General features: G+C 37.2%; 1 protein-coding gene across 1 annotated transcript in view; it reads left to right on the top strand.

Moving 5' to 3' along the window:
• LRP1B (LDL receptor related protein 1B) overlaps window positions 1-16,435 on the top strand; it is a gene marked incomplete at both ends in the record, with an annotated part of 666,837 nt that overhangs the window by 344,156 nt on the left and 306,246 nt on the right. The window contains 3 exons of the mRNA XM_082763005.1: window positions 3,757-3,876; window positions 5,310-5,438; window positions 13,231-13,488. Of these exons, the coding sequence (XP_082619131.1) occupies window positions 3,757-3,876; window positions 5,310-5,438; window positions 13,231-13,488 (507 nt within the window). The remainder of the gene's footprint in view (window positions 1-3,756; window positions 3,877-5,309; window positions 5,439-13,230; window positions 13,489-16,435) is intronic.

Raw genomic sequence — 16,435 nt, 5'->3', positions numbered from 1 at the left:
ATGAACTATGATAAGCAGTGTATTTCCTTGAACACGGAAGGGATAAATGAAGGCAGGGTTTTATTACTATGAAATCCTGTGGGAGCAGTATGTCCAAAAAACTTACAGCTCCTCTGGGTCTTTGTCAGAGGTATATCATGTCAGGGGAGAGGCTATCAGCAGTGTCTTGGCCTGATGGACTGCTCTCCTTTGGGTCTGGTACCTGGGAGTCAGAGGAATAAGAAAGTCAGCACAAGATTGACATGGGGGTATTTGAGAAAGCAGGGGAGCTTTTGTGGTAGAGCTGGAGCTCTGCTTTAGAGAGCTTCTTCCATGGAACTTAGGGAAGAAAAAAATGCTGCCCTGAATGTATCTGGGGGCAGAAAGAAAACACTGGACAAAAGGACCTAAAGCAGCGCAGGATGAATTGGCATTACGACCCAGGCCTGGGGAAAACAGAGCACCCTAAAGGCACTCACATGCTTCTGCTACCCTGCATCTCTGCAAATCTCACAGCTTGCTCTGCCACTCCTGGTCTTGAGTTGTGGGTCTCCTTGTGAGCTTTGAAGCTTAATTCTGCTGCTTTCCCTCAGTTTAGCTTCTTCCTTTAAATCTTGCAGCAGAAATAGTGTGCTTTGACAAATACAGGTTTCCATAGCTGTGTTAAAAATGCAAAGCTTCGTAATGGTCGTTCTTCACTGCCTGCGTACTTTGTAAACCAATTCACGTTCAGAAAAGGAGACCAGAGTGGGAACAGAATTTTACTTAATCCTAAAGCAAGGTAGGAAGGACGAGAAATGAGGATCCCTGTTCTTTAGTTCTTTAAATTTCCTATCTGGAACATTAGAAATATTGATGTTCACTGCTTTATGATTTTTCTTTGCCTCCTCACCTCTTCCCAAGCAGTCTGCTACAAATCTAACCAAACCATAAATGTACACACTGTCTTCCATGGCATGTCCTTCAATACTTCAAACATTTCCAGGGGCAAGCTAACTCCATTTTCTCCCCAAAGGTTTTCAGGATCAGTTACTTAAAGTGAAGAAAACAAAAGAGCCAGTAAAATAGAAAATAGATTTATTTACCCTCAATGTTGTTGTTGTATTTTGTGTTTTTCCGCTCATGAATTCCCCTGGCAGGTTTCGCAGATCAGCAGTAGAGCAAAAATGTTTGGGGGCACAGAGGTGTCTGTCAGACAGGCAGCAAGGAAGCTCTGCACTCGAGCAGTGCGTGGAGGCCACTTGCTGCTGTAATAATCTGACTGATAATTTAGTGGAGGGAAATGGTTTTAAGTTTTTAAGTCAGAAACATATGGCAGTCGACATCGCGTCTTAAATGGATTTGTAGGAAAGTCTGGTGTGCTTGAAGGACTCCCAGTGGCCTCGCTGGGAAACTGGTGAAAGAAGTTTTAGTGTAAAACCTGGGAAAATAATAGGTTGCTTCTTGTCAGAGCTGGTTAAAATGCAAGAAGACATTTTGGTTTTCTCCCTGTTCCGGTTTTAACTTTCTCAGACTGTTATCGACAGGGGACCAGGAAATGTGTCTTTTGAGAAAACTCATTTGAAAAATAATCTCTTACTTGATCAGCGGATCAACTTGATCAGACAGCATTTGTACCCAAGTGAGCGTAAGGAGTTGTGCAAGAGGAGGCAGTTTTAGCAGAACACCTTCTCGGAGAAGCCCTTTCTAAAAACACAGCAGATGGGATGAGGACACCAGCAAAGTTGTGATAGACAGTGTGAAAAATAGAACTGTGTGCAAAGAATGAGGGATGAGATGTGCGACAAGAAATATTTTTGGCAGAAATGGGCTATGTGCAGTACTTCAGTTATACTTACTGTAAAGAAAATGCAACTGCTTTGTTGGTAAAATCCATCCCCATGATACTGCAATAATTTAGAATCAATGAAATGCAACAGTTTTTGTAAAAATAAGGAGCAGGTAGGCTGCTTTTATTCACTTTCCTCTAATGGATCTCACTTTCCAATTTACTGTTGCCGTTCTCTAGCAGCCTTTTCTGGCTGTGTGCAGGTCCCGCTATTCCAGTTGAAGCTGCTGGCTATCTGTATCCATTATGGAAAGAGTGCAAACAAGCCAAGTCCCATTTGTGAGTCAAATAGTTATCATCCGGTAAAAGCTACCGGCTGTACAGCATGAGACAAATATTTGAGGAAGAAAATTATAGGTTGTAAAGGATGGTCGATCCGTGTTTGCTTAGAAAATGAAATGTATATGTCGATTTTGTGCAGATAGAAATATTAAATAAACAGATAGCATATAATCAGCCTCGGCTCCAGCTCCACACCTCGGCATGCAGTCCCATTTCAGGTTACCTCTGGGGAAATTTCCTTGTTTGCATTCTGAATGGGACTTATTCTTGGAAGGATGTAATAGATTTAAGGACTGGACTAGGGACAAGAAGCCAACAAAGCAAGCTGCGGCCAAAATGTGTTACCTTCCTATTCACAAGGGCACACGAGGCAGAGAAATAACCCACAAACCACTTAGCAAATGGGCAGATTTGGACAATAGATGATTTACCAGCCTCTTAGTCATTCTGCGGATTGTGTGGCCTATAGAATTCTAGGGAGTATCCTCTGATAATTGTGACACCTCTTTCCTTTTTTTTTTCTTTTTTTTTTTTTCTTTCAATACAGTAAGCAGTAACTTTGGGTTGTACATCCACTTTTCTTCCAAAGTTTCCTCTTTATTTTGACACCAGCAGCCCCAGGTTTCAGATGCTGATGCTGATTCTTCTTCATATTAATTTTCACTCTAGCCCCCAGTAGAGCTTGATGAATAATGACCACACAGATTAAAACTGCCCACATATTAAACTACAGAACTCTTTTTCCTTAGGACATTCCCAGTCACTTGAAGCCAGCCCTATAACAGAACCTTTCTCTGTCCATTTTCGGGTTACTTTCTGATCCATCTGCATGTAGTTTCGAAAAATATCTTCAGATAAGCTTTTACAGCTGTTTTCCACAATCCTTTTCGTATTTTCCTGTAGGGAAAAATATTTATTAAAATACTCTTTTTTTTTTTGATTAGCAGAATAATTGATACACTTCATCCAGCTTGGGGCTGAGAAATGTCTCTCTATTTGTATATTTCTTCTAGCTGTTAGCATCATTGCTTGTACTGATGGTATGTGTTTAAGCAATAGATGCTGTGAAGGACTTCAGTAGTAATGACATATATTATGTCCAGTGTTTATCCAACAGTACGTGTCCAACATTAAATTATTGAGCCAGAATACATGCCCATTGATTACTGTAAAGCTTATATGCGTACCAGTAAATCAAGACAAGCTTTCAAAAGATCAATTGATATGACAAGTAGGGAAGACAAAGATGTTGAGATCTTTTTCATAATCTTTGCTGGTTTTTATGACTATAATCTTATTTTTTTAGGTTTGGTGCTTTATTTATTTATTTATTTTTTTTTCCAAATCATTGCTTAAAATATGACTGATATGTGAAAAAGAGACATCTAAGCAGAACAATAGTGCACCTTGATAATATATTTGTGAGCACCTTTTGGTAGAAATGGAATGCTGATTTATTATCTTGCCAAAATACAGTTTTCAAAGCAAGCATTTTCCAATGTATTTGTCCTATTTCAAACAATAGCTGGTTGTGGTGTTTCCTTCCTGAGAGGTGCATTTGCACACACACACACACACATATATATATATATGTTGTTGAGGTTTATGATATAGGAATAATAAATTAGCATTTATTAACATTTTGCTCTAAATAATACTATTTACAGAATTGCTACCCAAGTGCCAACAGATGAATTGCCAATACAAATGCGCCATTACCAGGAATGGTACCAGGTGCTACTGTGGAGATGGATATGAAACAAGCAGTGATGAAAGAAGCTGCACAGGTAAACAAGAAAGATGCTGTAGGATTGACACACAGGTTTCTTAATGGCTCCTTGATGGCTATCAGGTGCAGAGAACTGGTGGGCTGTCAGGTGGGCTGCCAGCTTAGGTCTGGGAGCCATGCAGGCAGGCTAACAGTGCTGGTGAGCATGGATGAGCTGTTGTGCTCATAAGCTTCCTTCCCAGCTTCAGTGGTGTTCATCAAGGAATGAGCATGAACCTGTGGGATCAGACAGAGGGAAAGAGCCCCACTCCATAATGAGGGTCTGGACTTCCCTGCTGACTCCTTGGTGTTCTTGTGCCCGTGCCCCAGCAGCAGCTGTTCCTAACTTACTGGGATGAAAGCATCCTTTGCCAGACCAGAGGATGTGAGTCTTTCCCTTTTCTTTCCCTTTGCTCAAGTGAGCCTGCAGCTCGTTTGTGCAAGCTGCTCTCCAGACCTTACTGCCAGGAGAATTGCAGAGAGTTGCAGTGTTTCGCCTCATGCCCATAAAGTCACGTCTAGATTAGAATTTGATAAATGAACCCTCCCAGATCGTACAACTTATCAAGGAATGTTATTTTGGCATAATTAAATGTGGGCTGAAATTGGTGTTCTTTTCCATTTTTAAAATATATGACTTTTTAATTCTCTATCCAGGTATTTGTTTCTTGTTTTATTTTTTTTTCTCTTTTTATAAGCAGATTGGAGTTCTGTTGCCTTATGTATGTGCTCACTACCAATCACTCCTCTACACGTAATAGTGCTAAGCCAGATTCTTCATAAATGTAATTTATTCTAAGTTCTTTTGCTCTATGGTTGTCATGTTTTGTGATTGAAAATATATCTGAGGAAATAATTTCAACAGCAGGTTTTTTTAAATGTCAGTTTATTACTTAAACCCTCAACCACTGTTAAATAGCATGTCTTGAGTTTATGGTATTATGCCTATATACCCTACTTGAGAAAACTGTTCTTTAGATTAGAGAAATATATAGTTTTTGATGTAGTGGATGATGGTTTAATGTAGAAGTTGTGACAGTTCATTTAAGGAACTGTAAGACATTTCCAGCACAAATAGGTTGAGAAGGATAATCAATTTTCTCCCCTGAAATGTTGTCTCAGCCACAGCCCTTATAATTTTAAATACAAGTGTTTTCTAGTACTAACAAGAGTCCGGATGTCTCCCTAACATGATGTAGACATTGGATGCTAATTGAACAAATGAAAGTTTTAACTTTAAAAATAAACAGCAATTTAACTCAAGAACGCCTGGCCTTCTGTTTGGTTGCTGGGGTAATTTCAACAGCCAATATTGGGAATAAGGTCATAGCTTGAGAAGGCGAATACTTAAATACCATAATGATTTAATGGATCAAACTTTCCTCATTTTTTCTTTTATTATTATTATTATTTATGTTATCCTTAAACAAGATCTCATTAATGTCCCTTTAGATTTGAATGAATGTAATACATATGGAAGCTGCAGCCAGACGTGTATAAATACAGAGGGATCGTACACTTGTAGCTGTGTGGAGGGCTACGTACTTCAGCCTGATAACAGATCTTGCAAGGCCAAAAATGGTAAGTTTTAACATCTTTTTACCTTAATGAAAATAATTTCTGTTTTAGTCCTGTATAAACAATATATGTGAAAATATAGATAGAAGAGCACATAGAAGATATGGACTTGAAGTCCTTCACTGTATTACAAAGAACAACACAACAACCCTAGAACAACTTTTCACATATTATGACAATACTCCAAGGGAAATCTTAGTAGTTATTATATGGTTGTTATTAATTAAATTGAAATACTCAGTTCAGCCAAGATTAGAATAGTCCCCAATTTCCCTCTTCATAAATAAATCAAAGGTTTTTCCTCACACAAACAAAATAGGCTGTTTACTCTGGGAAGACAGCGGAGGTAGTGAGGAGGCAGAGGAAATGATCACAAGGTAATTGTACCCTTAGGATGAAAAAAGACATGAGATTGCTTTGTCCTTGTAATATCCCAAGAGGTGAATTTCAAAATACAGATATTCACACTACACTTTTTTTTTTTTTTCTTTTTCCTTAGTTCATAGTTTCATTAGCAACAGTAAATTGGGTATTTGAGGAAATTAGTGAATTTTGTTTAATGAAGCAATACTGTACAAAGAATTTTCATACTCTGCATGCTGACTTAACAATGTTTTTATGTTAAAAAAAAAAAAAAACAAACAAACACTTTCTTGATATTTTTTTTTTTTACATCTATGATGATTCAACAGCCCAGTATAAGGCTATGTTTGTTATATATTTTTGAGTATTTGTAGCTATTTTATCATGATAAAATGTGAAAGTCTACTGTTTTTTTGAGGCTACCTCAAGCTAAGAGCATTGCTAAGTATGTTCTGACTTGAGCACTAGTAAGTTACATGTTTTTGTACTGCTTGTATCAAGTTTTATATTGATCCACATAACATGGCTGTGTGATTTGTTTTTATTATTATTTTTTTTAATACACAGATAAGTGTTATGAGATAAGAAAGACCACTAAAAGTAAAAATATTTTAATACTTTTCTTCCTCCACTGCATGGAAGTGAATATCACTGTTCCAGGTCAGGAAATTCTTATGGTGCCAGTGTTGGGTTTGAGATGAGCCTTTGAGTTTCCTTTCTTACATCTAGCAGAGTGTGTAACTCAGTGTTGTAATGAGGTGTCAATATCTTGTTGGTCTTGGTGATATAAATCAGATCATCTATTAACAGAGAATAACTATTCCTTTGTCTTTCTTAGTGTTTTGTCATGTTTGCTTTATGGTAGTTTTCATCTTTTCTGTTATTTTCAGCATGTGGTCACTAATCATTAACCATAGAAATCACAGCAGGATAGTGCAAATCAAGATCATGGCACTGCACAGACATGAGTGTCACTCGTTATGTTGTTTTTGTGTGTAATCATAATTTTTCTTTGAAGTAAGGCTGGATTCAATTATCAATATGTTGAACAGTGGAGCTAAACTCTTCCTAGAGCACAGAGGTCAAAGAACTTTCTGGCATAGTGATGATGGTGCTTTTAGCAGAGAATGCTGCAAGAGCTACAGCGACCTGTAACAGTTTATGTTGTTTTACAGGGCACAGTTTACAGTGTGGAAAATAGTGACGTTTCCATGTACCAGGATGTAGCTTTCCTTAAGCATTCATGTTCATAGCTTCACTGGTGATACAAACTGCTTTCACAGGTTGCTGCCTTGTAGGGTCAAAAGCAAGGTGCTTTTTTCAAGCAGGGTCAAAAGCAAGGTGTTGCCCTGTTCAAAAAAAAAAAAAAAAACAGATTGGGGAGCAAGCAATGAGGAACCAGTCCTGCCAAAAAGTGTCTAAAATTGTGTAATGGAACACAGGTTAGGCAATGCCATTCTGTGAGCAAAGGGAGAGGTACAATCCTGGTATATATAAGCAGTATTATGACTTCAAAGTAATCCTAATGCTTACTCAACACTGGGAAGTCGTCAGCTGGAATGTGACATCCAGAGAGGGACATCATGCAAAGCCGATGTGGACCAGTAGAAGAGAATCCAGGGAAAAGGTTGTATCTAAGGGCGAAAAAAAAAAAAAGGAAAAAGCTCTTAGAAAAAATAATCAACTTTTTAATTTCCTTAAAAAGCCTAAGGAGAATAAGGATGGAAAGAGCGAGCTACCCATTTAGTCTGCATTTGACAAAAGCAGTTGTCAAATTCATAAAGAAAATGAACTAAAGAATATTCTGTGTGCAAAAGGTATGAAAGATAAGAAGCAATAAAGGTTTAAGTTAGCTTAGGCATTATGTTGAGCTTTCTGATGTTAATAACAGCAGTTCTGCTGCGAATATAAATTGCCATCAATGGTCCTAGATACAGCACAAGAAGTAACTACGGAGCCCTGTGCCATGATTTTGTTGCCTCTGTAACCTGAGTGAGAGGTTTCTGAATCCTTACAAGAAGAGACATGGGGGAACTTGTGGAAGCCCAGTTCCCAAGGTCCTGAGCAGGGGAGATGTGTTTGTGAGCTGTGGCCTGCAGGAGCCCTGCCCCGGTACAGGCGGCCACTGGAGGCCTCCTCAGCCTCTTCCACAAGCCCCAAACCCATCCACTCACAGCGGCCTGGCCGCATGTGGTCCACCAGGTACAATTTGCAGAGCACCTCACACAAGTTTTTCTACCCTTCAGGCAGCCAAATGCTTGGCTGTGAAGGTGGGGAGGTTCGTCTCTCATTAGAGCCTGCATTTTTCTTCCTCAGCTCATTTACATAACTTTGGAGCCTGAAACTTTTAGCTGCACAGCACCTTTGGGAAGGATGTTAAAAAAGGTATCAAAACAGCTGGGGGCACACCATTTTTTCTTTCTCCTGACTTCTTAACCACGCTTTCTTTTATGAATAAAGAAGCAGTTAATGACTTCTTTTAAGGTGAAAATGAAACAAAATGTGGCTTTGCTGAGCAAAGTTTTGGAAAAGCTTTGTTTGCCAAGTCTGTATGCCTGTACTGTAAGGCCCACATTGGATAGGAAGGATATTTAAGAAAACAAAGTGACAGATTCAGAAATCTTAAGCTGTTGAAACAAAAAATCACTTTCTTCCAAAATTCCTCATATTTTTTATACCCTCATAGGCCATCTATAAAGAAATACCATGTGATAAGAAGCATTTGTTGTGTGGTTAAAGAGGGTGGAAGTGATAATGATTCAAGTACAAACCTGTTCCTGACATTCATCACTCTTAAATTTATGTCACAAAACAATTTGCTTGTAAAATTTCACAAGTCTAAGTTTCAAGGGTTTAGAAAGGGTTTTTAGTTTCAAGTAGCCCATTGTAGGACTGTTTAAGCACTGAAAATAAATTTCAGAATAAAATTTGACTGCATTTTATTCAACACTGCTAAATAATTTTTGGACAGTTATGCAATGCGTGCATTACTAAGAGCAAAGGACTTAAAATCTACAGTGCAGACCTGAGGAGAAGTTTTTTTAGTTGCTTGTAAACACCGAATTATGATTTTTGTCCTTTTTGGATCATAATAATGAAAAAAAAAAAAAAAAAGCACAACAGAAATGCTGGCATTTCTGAAGATTTTCTTTCAGAGAAGTAGGACTGTTGGTGGCAGAGCAAAACGCCCTTGTTTCTGATTTGTTGTGGCATCACTATTGATCTGTATTTTAGACAAGATCAGGGAGGGGGAAAAACGCAAGACTTTCATCTTTTCTACCACTCTATCTTAAACATAATTCAAAGGAAGATGCTTTCATTTTAGTCAAGAGGGATGCAACATAAAACTTCCCTGGATTAGAGAGCTACTCACGTCTTATCTTTCCTATAAAATGGAGAAAAAAAAAAAAAAAAAAAGGAAAATACTCCAGAAAAAATAACACACGTGAAGTCCAGTTATTTGAAAAGCTGCAGTCAGCTCACTGCAACTCATCTTAGATCTGTCCACTAAACTTTTAAGCTTTGTAGATTCTGTTCTTGGGAAACAGACAAGTAGATTTTTTGTGATGGGGAAGACAAGACATTTTTTTCAGCTTCTCTTTCTTGTATTTTGTTTACATATATGATACTTTAAAATGCTTTAAAGGAACTTTTTTTTTTTTTTCCCTAGTGTATGGCATTATCATGAAATAATTTGACTTTTTTTTAGTAAGTAATAATAATGAATCAGTCTTTATCTGAAAAACACTAAAATAGGCAAGCTACCTACCCTACTGTGAAAAAGCAAGATTAACTGATTCAAGCCCTTCAATTATTTCATGTATGGACTGCTTGAAAAATAGAATTTCAAGCTCAGTGATCTAGTTTCTGGGTAAGTTCTGCAAGAATACAGATGTGTTTTAATGTTTACTAGTGCCTGCTAAGCAGAACCTCTTAGCACTGCCACGTGTACTTGTGATTCCATTGTCTGGAGCCAGGTTTGATTACAGCTGTTGCTCAGGAGTGTCAATGCTAATTCTTTTTCATAATTCCTTTATTTCTTAGACATTAATACTGAAATACAAGCTTTATCTGCAGTTCAGTGAAGCATTAAATCCTTGTTGCAGTTTCCAATAGGTAGATTCAGAACACTGCAAGAAAGGATATGGTTCTCCATGACAGCCTTGGACAATTGAGCAACGAGGCTGGCTCCTTATCTGCAAACAGCTCCTGAGTATCTGCTGCGTCTTGAAGGCTTTACAGATTGCAGGCAGTGGTAATATCTTCCTTCATATAAAGTATAGGAGCAAAAATGTTAATAAGGAATTTTTCACACTGCTGCTGGTTGGGAAAGGAGTGGTGTTATTTCATTGGAAGGGAGCAGCTGGTTAACTGTTAGGTGTTAAATACTTGGCAGGAGGCAGACACAAACACCTTTTGTACCAGTCTGGAAAATCTCCACTTGGGTCAGTGGGTGGTGGAAACAGAAACTGTTAAGTTCTCTTAAGAGTTCTCTTAAGTTCTCTTCTTCTGATGGGTAGCATAAGTTTATAAGAAAGGGAGGGACAGAGATTTCCATACACAGGACACCTTTCAAATAAAATTGCTTATTAAAAACTTCATTGCCTTCATTTTCTGGGGAAAAAGCATGGCTAGGGAGCTTCACTTGTGGCTTCTCTTGTACCTCACCACTTTATAAGAGGTTGTTTCACAATCAAGTTTATTCAGTCTTTAAAAATCTGAAAATTTTCAGAAAAATTGCATGGATTTAAATGGGGGTAGCAAAGGTAAGATGAGGACAGTCGGTAAGTTAGGAAAGTAGTAAATTACCAAAGTGTGGTTTTGGAGTATGATTTGCTGGAGAGAGAAGTATGCTCCAAGGTACTGAAAAACTATAGGAAAGAATGAAATCCACTTTAGAAAGAATGCATGCTGATCCATTATAGATTTTTTTTTTTTTTTTGGCAACAAAGTAAACAAAATATCAGCAAAATAGATGTTTAAATGAAAGCACATGGTACCAAAGAACAGAACATAAAGCCTACTTCAGTGGATTTCATTAAGACCACTGAGCAGTGTATTTAATAAAGCATCTTTTCTCTTTAATCATACTTGCTGATGGAATGATTTGTAAATCCTTTTATTTATGCATTTTTTCTCCATTTCCTCACCTGATATTACTTAGCAAAATTTTGAAAACTGTATGAAATAGAATGTTGATTGAAAATCTTGCATTTTAATACAGTGTTTAAACATTGTTTTATTCTTCTGAATGTAAGCAGATTGCTTTAGGCTGAGAGCTCTTGGGGTGAGACTTGGCAATGCATATTTTTTCCACAGGCTTGGCAACTGCAGTGTTAGTTTCTGTTTTAGGGTAAATTTATTTATTTTCTTAAGTACAACTTCAGAGGTGCGTCCACTCGGCGTTATTGTTCACATGAACATACCTCATTGCAAAATTAGGCATCCTTGTTACTCCAATTAAACATGAAACAAGCTTAAACCATAAAATTTGCATGACAGTTCAATATCATCTTTCTTAAAGATGTAAAGAAGTTCCCTGAACTCTTTTTGGGGACCTTGTGAGTCATTATTTCTGTTAAAAAATCATCAATAACAGCTTTAGATGTTCAATGGGACTTAGTCAATTTGGGTTCCATATAAGCATTTATTCTTTTTATTTGAAAATTTTACTTTTCGTCTGGAAATATTGACAGTGCTGACTTGTTCAATATTTTTTCTGCATAGTCCATCTGTTGTCACCTTTGGTGTATAAATAGGTGTGAGTAGTTCTTGAACAACCTTCCTTAGATTCTCTGCAGAAAATCTATATCTGCAGAATATTATAATATGTATTTAGAAAATCTAAATTGCAGAAAATTTATATCTTGATTTGTGTAACTCTTGCTTACTCCTTACCTTAAATTCTGCTTCTTGTGGTGGCAACTGTCAGGAACGATTGTTTCTACTGAAATTAATCAGTAGTTTGTTGTAAGAAGTGTGTATAGTTGGTCTAGTGCAACAACAGCTGTATGGGGAAGTCACCAGCTCAGAACCTGAGTCTCTTTGGAAAGTTCAGTCAAAGCAGAGATCCCTTCTTTGCAGAGGATAAACATCTGCTTATATAAATGAGTTGTCTTCCTCTGTTAAAATAAATAAATAAATAAATGGAAGGAAAAGCTACACAGAGGTGTCAGTTATATACTAATTCTACCCTAGAAGTAAAGAAATAGTAAACAAACAAATAAATAAAAGATGTAGAAACCTGGCATTGTGTGCTTGCAGCCCAGAAAGCCAACTGTGTCCTGGGCTGCACCAAAAGCAGCATGGCCAGCAGGGCGAGGGAGGGGATTCTCCCCCTCTCAAACTCCTAACATACTGAGATTAATATTAATTAATACTTGACTAAGTCAGATGCATAATTTCAAGTCAGATTTTCTAGGCAATAATGCAATTAAAATACACCAAAAGCAAGACCAGCTGCTTTTGTGCCCAATAGCACTCATCATATGCAAAACATATTTTAGCTCGATAAGTATTGTTTGTTCCTCTGAGTGTACAACATACCTTACTTTAATTGTAACTTGAACTTGACCTGGGTGCTAAATCATTATTCTGTAGCATCACTTCAACTGAATACTTCGTCCTTTAAACTATATATTCTTCACTGTTTGGGTATTATTGTTCCCTTCATTGTTCACACATTGTTCAAGTGTTTTTATAAATTACTAGCAGGATTTCCAGTCAAAGTAATTCAGGTGAATGTGAATTGCTTCTTCATATTTTGTTTGTTTGTTGTGACCTGTATGTTAACCCAATGGAAACTATGCAATCTCTGTTCCCTTTCGCTGTTAGGATTCTCCACTGCATAAAGCTTTTTCCCTTGCATTGCACAGTATTAGACCCAACATCTGCAGGTAGTCAGGTTCCATTGCATTGGGTTTGTTTGCTTTGGTGCTTTTTAAATTTTATTTATTTATTTATTTTAATATGTTGTTTTGCCTTGTAGAAGCATTCACTCAGTTTTTGTCTTATTTTATAGACTCTGATATGAAAAGTACCTTACCATTTCATGCCTACTCATAAATTCTTCAGGTTTTCCTGCCCTCCATTTTTTTAGAAATGTCAGTAATCTGGATAGAAATAATTCGCATAAATGTATTTCTTTTTATGACTTGGGCATGAAAAATGTTGCAATAATGATACTTGGAATTAAACAGAAGCTGTGGGGCTAGGGTAATTAATTTTCTTTAATGATGTGAACTATTAGAACAGCAGGATAAAATAGAGAAGTAATTTGGAATATATGATAGTTATGAAAATAAAAACAAAACCTATTTATTATATCTCTTAAAACATGCAGGTAAGAACATTTAAAAAATATGTTAAAACTGATACGATAAATATGCTATACACAATCTGTTAACACTTTTGAATTCTGATTTGTTTTCAGAGCCTGCTGATAGACCTCCTCTTCTTCTGGTTGCAAACTCTGAAACAATTGAGGTATTGTATCTTAATGGAAGCAAAGTGGCTGCCCGAACCCCTGTAAAAGGATCTGCAATTTTGACACTAGATTATAGCTACAAAGAGGACACAATTTGTTGGATTGAATCGAGAGATCTTTCAAGTCAGCTGAAATGCACCAGGATAACAAAAGCTGGGAAGTTAACAGATGAGTGGATAATAAACATTGCTCAGTATCTTCACAGTAAGTATCTGACAGTCATTTAGCAAAACTGTAGTGTTTGCTGTGACCTGGTGCAGGAGATGTCAGTAATGTTTGGGGGCTTGCTGTTGAAGATAGTCTTAAGGCATGAAATATTGAAACTCATACTGAAGCACTTTTATGCTTCTCATTCCAATAAAAAATATATGTATGCGATGTTTTTTAAAATGTGCATTTTTATAGTCTAAATATAATGTGTAGAACTTACAAAACCAGGGCAGTACAACAGAAGAACAAATGTAAAATGCATCCTCTTCTCTGGCAAAGTAGTGCTACATAAAGCTTGAAAATGTTTTTTACTACTGGGATAATATTGACAGTGAATGAAGAAGAGACACATGATTATCACATTTGCTGTCATCTATCGTAGGTATGTCAGTTCTTGAAAATAACAAAATATTTCTTGACACTGGAAACAAATTGCTGCCTTTTTTGCAATTAAGGAAAAAAAAAAAGACTCATAATACAGAATTAGTCTTTTGCATTACAGCGTTACTTCTCAATCATCTTTTCAATTTGTGGACTGCTGTTATCTTCTGAAGGAGGTGTTCATCCACTTACATATTTTCATGTGAACAGAATGCAAAATTGCATACAGTCCAAAAAATGCAATTTTCTTTCACAGCAGAATTGTCCATAGATCAGTTTATAAAACACAGCACCAAGGAGTGCCATGGTGGTATTAACCTGGCTTTTGAAAACTCAGGGCTAGAACCTCCACTGTTTTGCTTTGGACCTAAGATTTAGAAATATACTTTAAAGTAGAGATGGACAGGAAAGATGAACTCTGAACTGATCTCAAACTCTGTGACCATCAGGTTCGGAAATATTCAAATCACAAATTTGATGGTGATATAATATTGTGCATATCAAAGTAATCAATTTGTTGTAGAAATTGTATTTTAGGCTATCAAGATAGCTTCTGTAAAACGTGGTCATTTCTGCAGAGTAAAGGGTTTTTGTTTATTTGCGTTTTCAACCTATTTCCTAATTATATATTTACTCTATAGGACATAAAATGGAAAAAAAAAAATAGAAAAAAAAATAGAAAGGGGTTCATTTTGTTTTGGTTTGCTTTGCTTTGCCACTCATTGTGACAATATTACTTCTAGAGGACTCTCTTATCCTAGATGTATAGTTGTACTTCATTTTGCCTTCTTCCTATTTTATTTTTTCATACTCTAGATATCTAAGACCCCTAAGAATCTCGTTGGTAATATTTGATTGTGCCTTTTTAATTCACTCTATTATTGATATTTTCTTTTCTTTTCCTGTTAGTAAGAGCAATCAGATTAACTGCAGTCCTTAGCAAAATCTGTTTTGTATTGAACTGTATGTGTGTCTGTTCTGTCACTTATCTTCATCCTCAAAGTGGTTCCTAGCACTGCGGTTTGTGGTTCTTTCACCAGTTCTCTCCTACGTTCCTCTCCCTCTCTTCTCTGCATGTGAAGAGAATTGCTAATCTCTGTGGTGTTCGGATCTGCATTAGCACATCTGTTTGCAAAATTAAGGCTGTATTATGTGTTTGAAATGAATACAGTGCCTGGAATTAATGAGCTAATCATTTTTCATAGTGTTCGTACACATCAGCCTGTGGACTCTAATATTTCCCTGAAACTCCAGTGTAATTGTTCAGTCTTGTTTAAATGAAGAATTGTAATTCCCACAGACATGCACCGACTGCAGAGAATTCTTCCAACTTTTTCTTTAGTTTAGATATGGAAACGGTGCTTGGAGGCTTAGAGAAACATTGCTTGGAGCAATGATTGACAAAATCCAGCAGATTTAGCTGTGGTGGTGTTTCTCCCAGACACACATATTGACAGACGCTCTTCTTGGCAGTGGAGCCACAGTAGTCTGAACATATCAGCAGTCTGAACATATCAGCTCCAAGGTGCTCAGTGCTCTTCACAGGGCAACAAGTAGTGTGAGAGCTGCTTTTGTCCTGCTCCTAGCTCTGCAGTGTGCAGTCTGAGTGGGCTGGTTCGCTCAGGCACCTGAGGCACCATGGACAACATGTTGCTCCTCATGGGCACAGTAACATCTAAAAGGTTCAGTCAGAGCTCATCTCTTGATGATTTGGTGTTGTGGTGTTATTTTTTTTTTTCTTTTCCAGTATTCAGTGCAGAAATTGTCCACCTGATTAATATCCTCCCTTCTAGACATACACCTGGAGTTATTTCTGCAAGGAGTCTGGTGTTACTATATCGTTATATATATCTGCACACGTGGATAGGTCATTTTGTGGCTACTGCAAAACTGAGTTTTAATCTTAAATTCTTTTTTTATTTATTTCCTCCATCTTCTACCCATCATGCACCTTCTGCTATTCCTCTTCAGTGTATAGCACCTGCATCGGGTGAGGCAAACAAATTCATTCTGCCTCCTGGTGAAGGATTTCAACCTGCGCATTTTCAAGCGCAAGTACATCCTCTGGCAGCTCAAGCCAAATAAATGGTTGTGCCCATGAAGTTAGTCACAGGAAAACGGAAGGTCTGTTCTTCAAAGAAAATAATTTCTTCTTTATTGTCTTGCCACAAAGAGGACATTCCGAAAGGAGAGGAGAGAGGTCTGAGTAGTATTTGTGGAATTTTGAATTTATTTATCCCAGTCTTCTAATCTGTTTTCTTTAGCTATCTGGAAGAAAATGTGTCGTCTGCATATGATACAAAAAGTTATACAAAGTGATTGAGACTGCTTGAAGTGGCCTTATTCGAAGTGCTATTTTAGTGCAGGCAAGTAAGTCTTGTAGCTGGGAACAAGAATGTAGGTCCTGTTTTAAGATGAGAAACTACCTCTAGGAAAGCAGACTATGAAAATGAGTTAGTTTTCATGGTAGAGCATATAGTGTAAGCTCTAGTCAGCAGAAGCTTTAGATTCACACAATAAAAAATAAATAAAATTACAATGCTTTAGTATCCAGCATTTT

Source organism: Aythya marila, assembly GCF_965140915.1.
Source record: "Aythya marila genome assembly, chromosome: 6".
Taxonomy (NCBI): domain Eukaryota; kingdom Metazoa; phylum Chordata; class Aves; order Anseriformes; family Anatidae; genus Aythya; species Aythya marila.
Note: the sequence above shows the minus strand (reverse complement) of the source record. Positions and strands in the feature narration are given on the sequence as shown.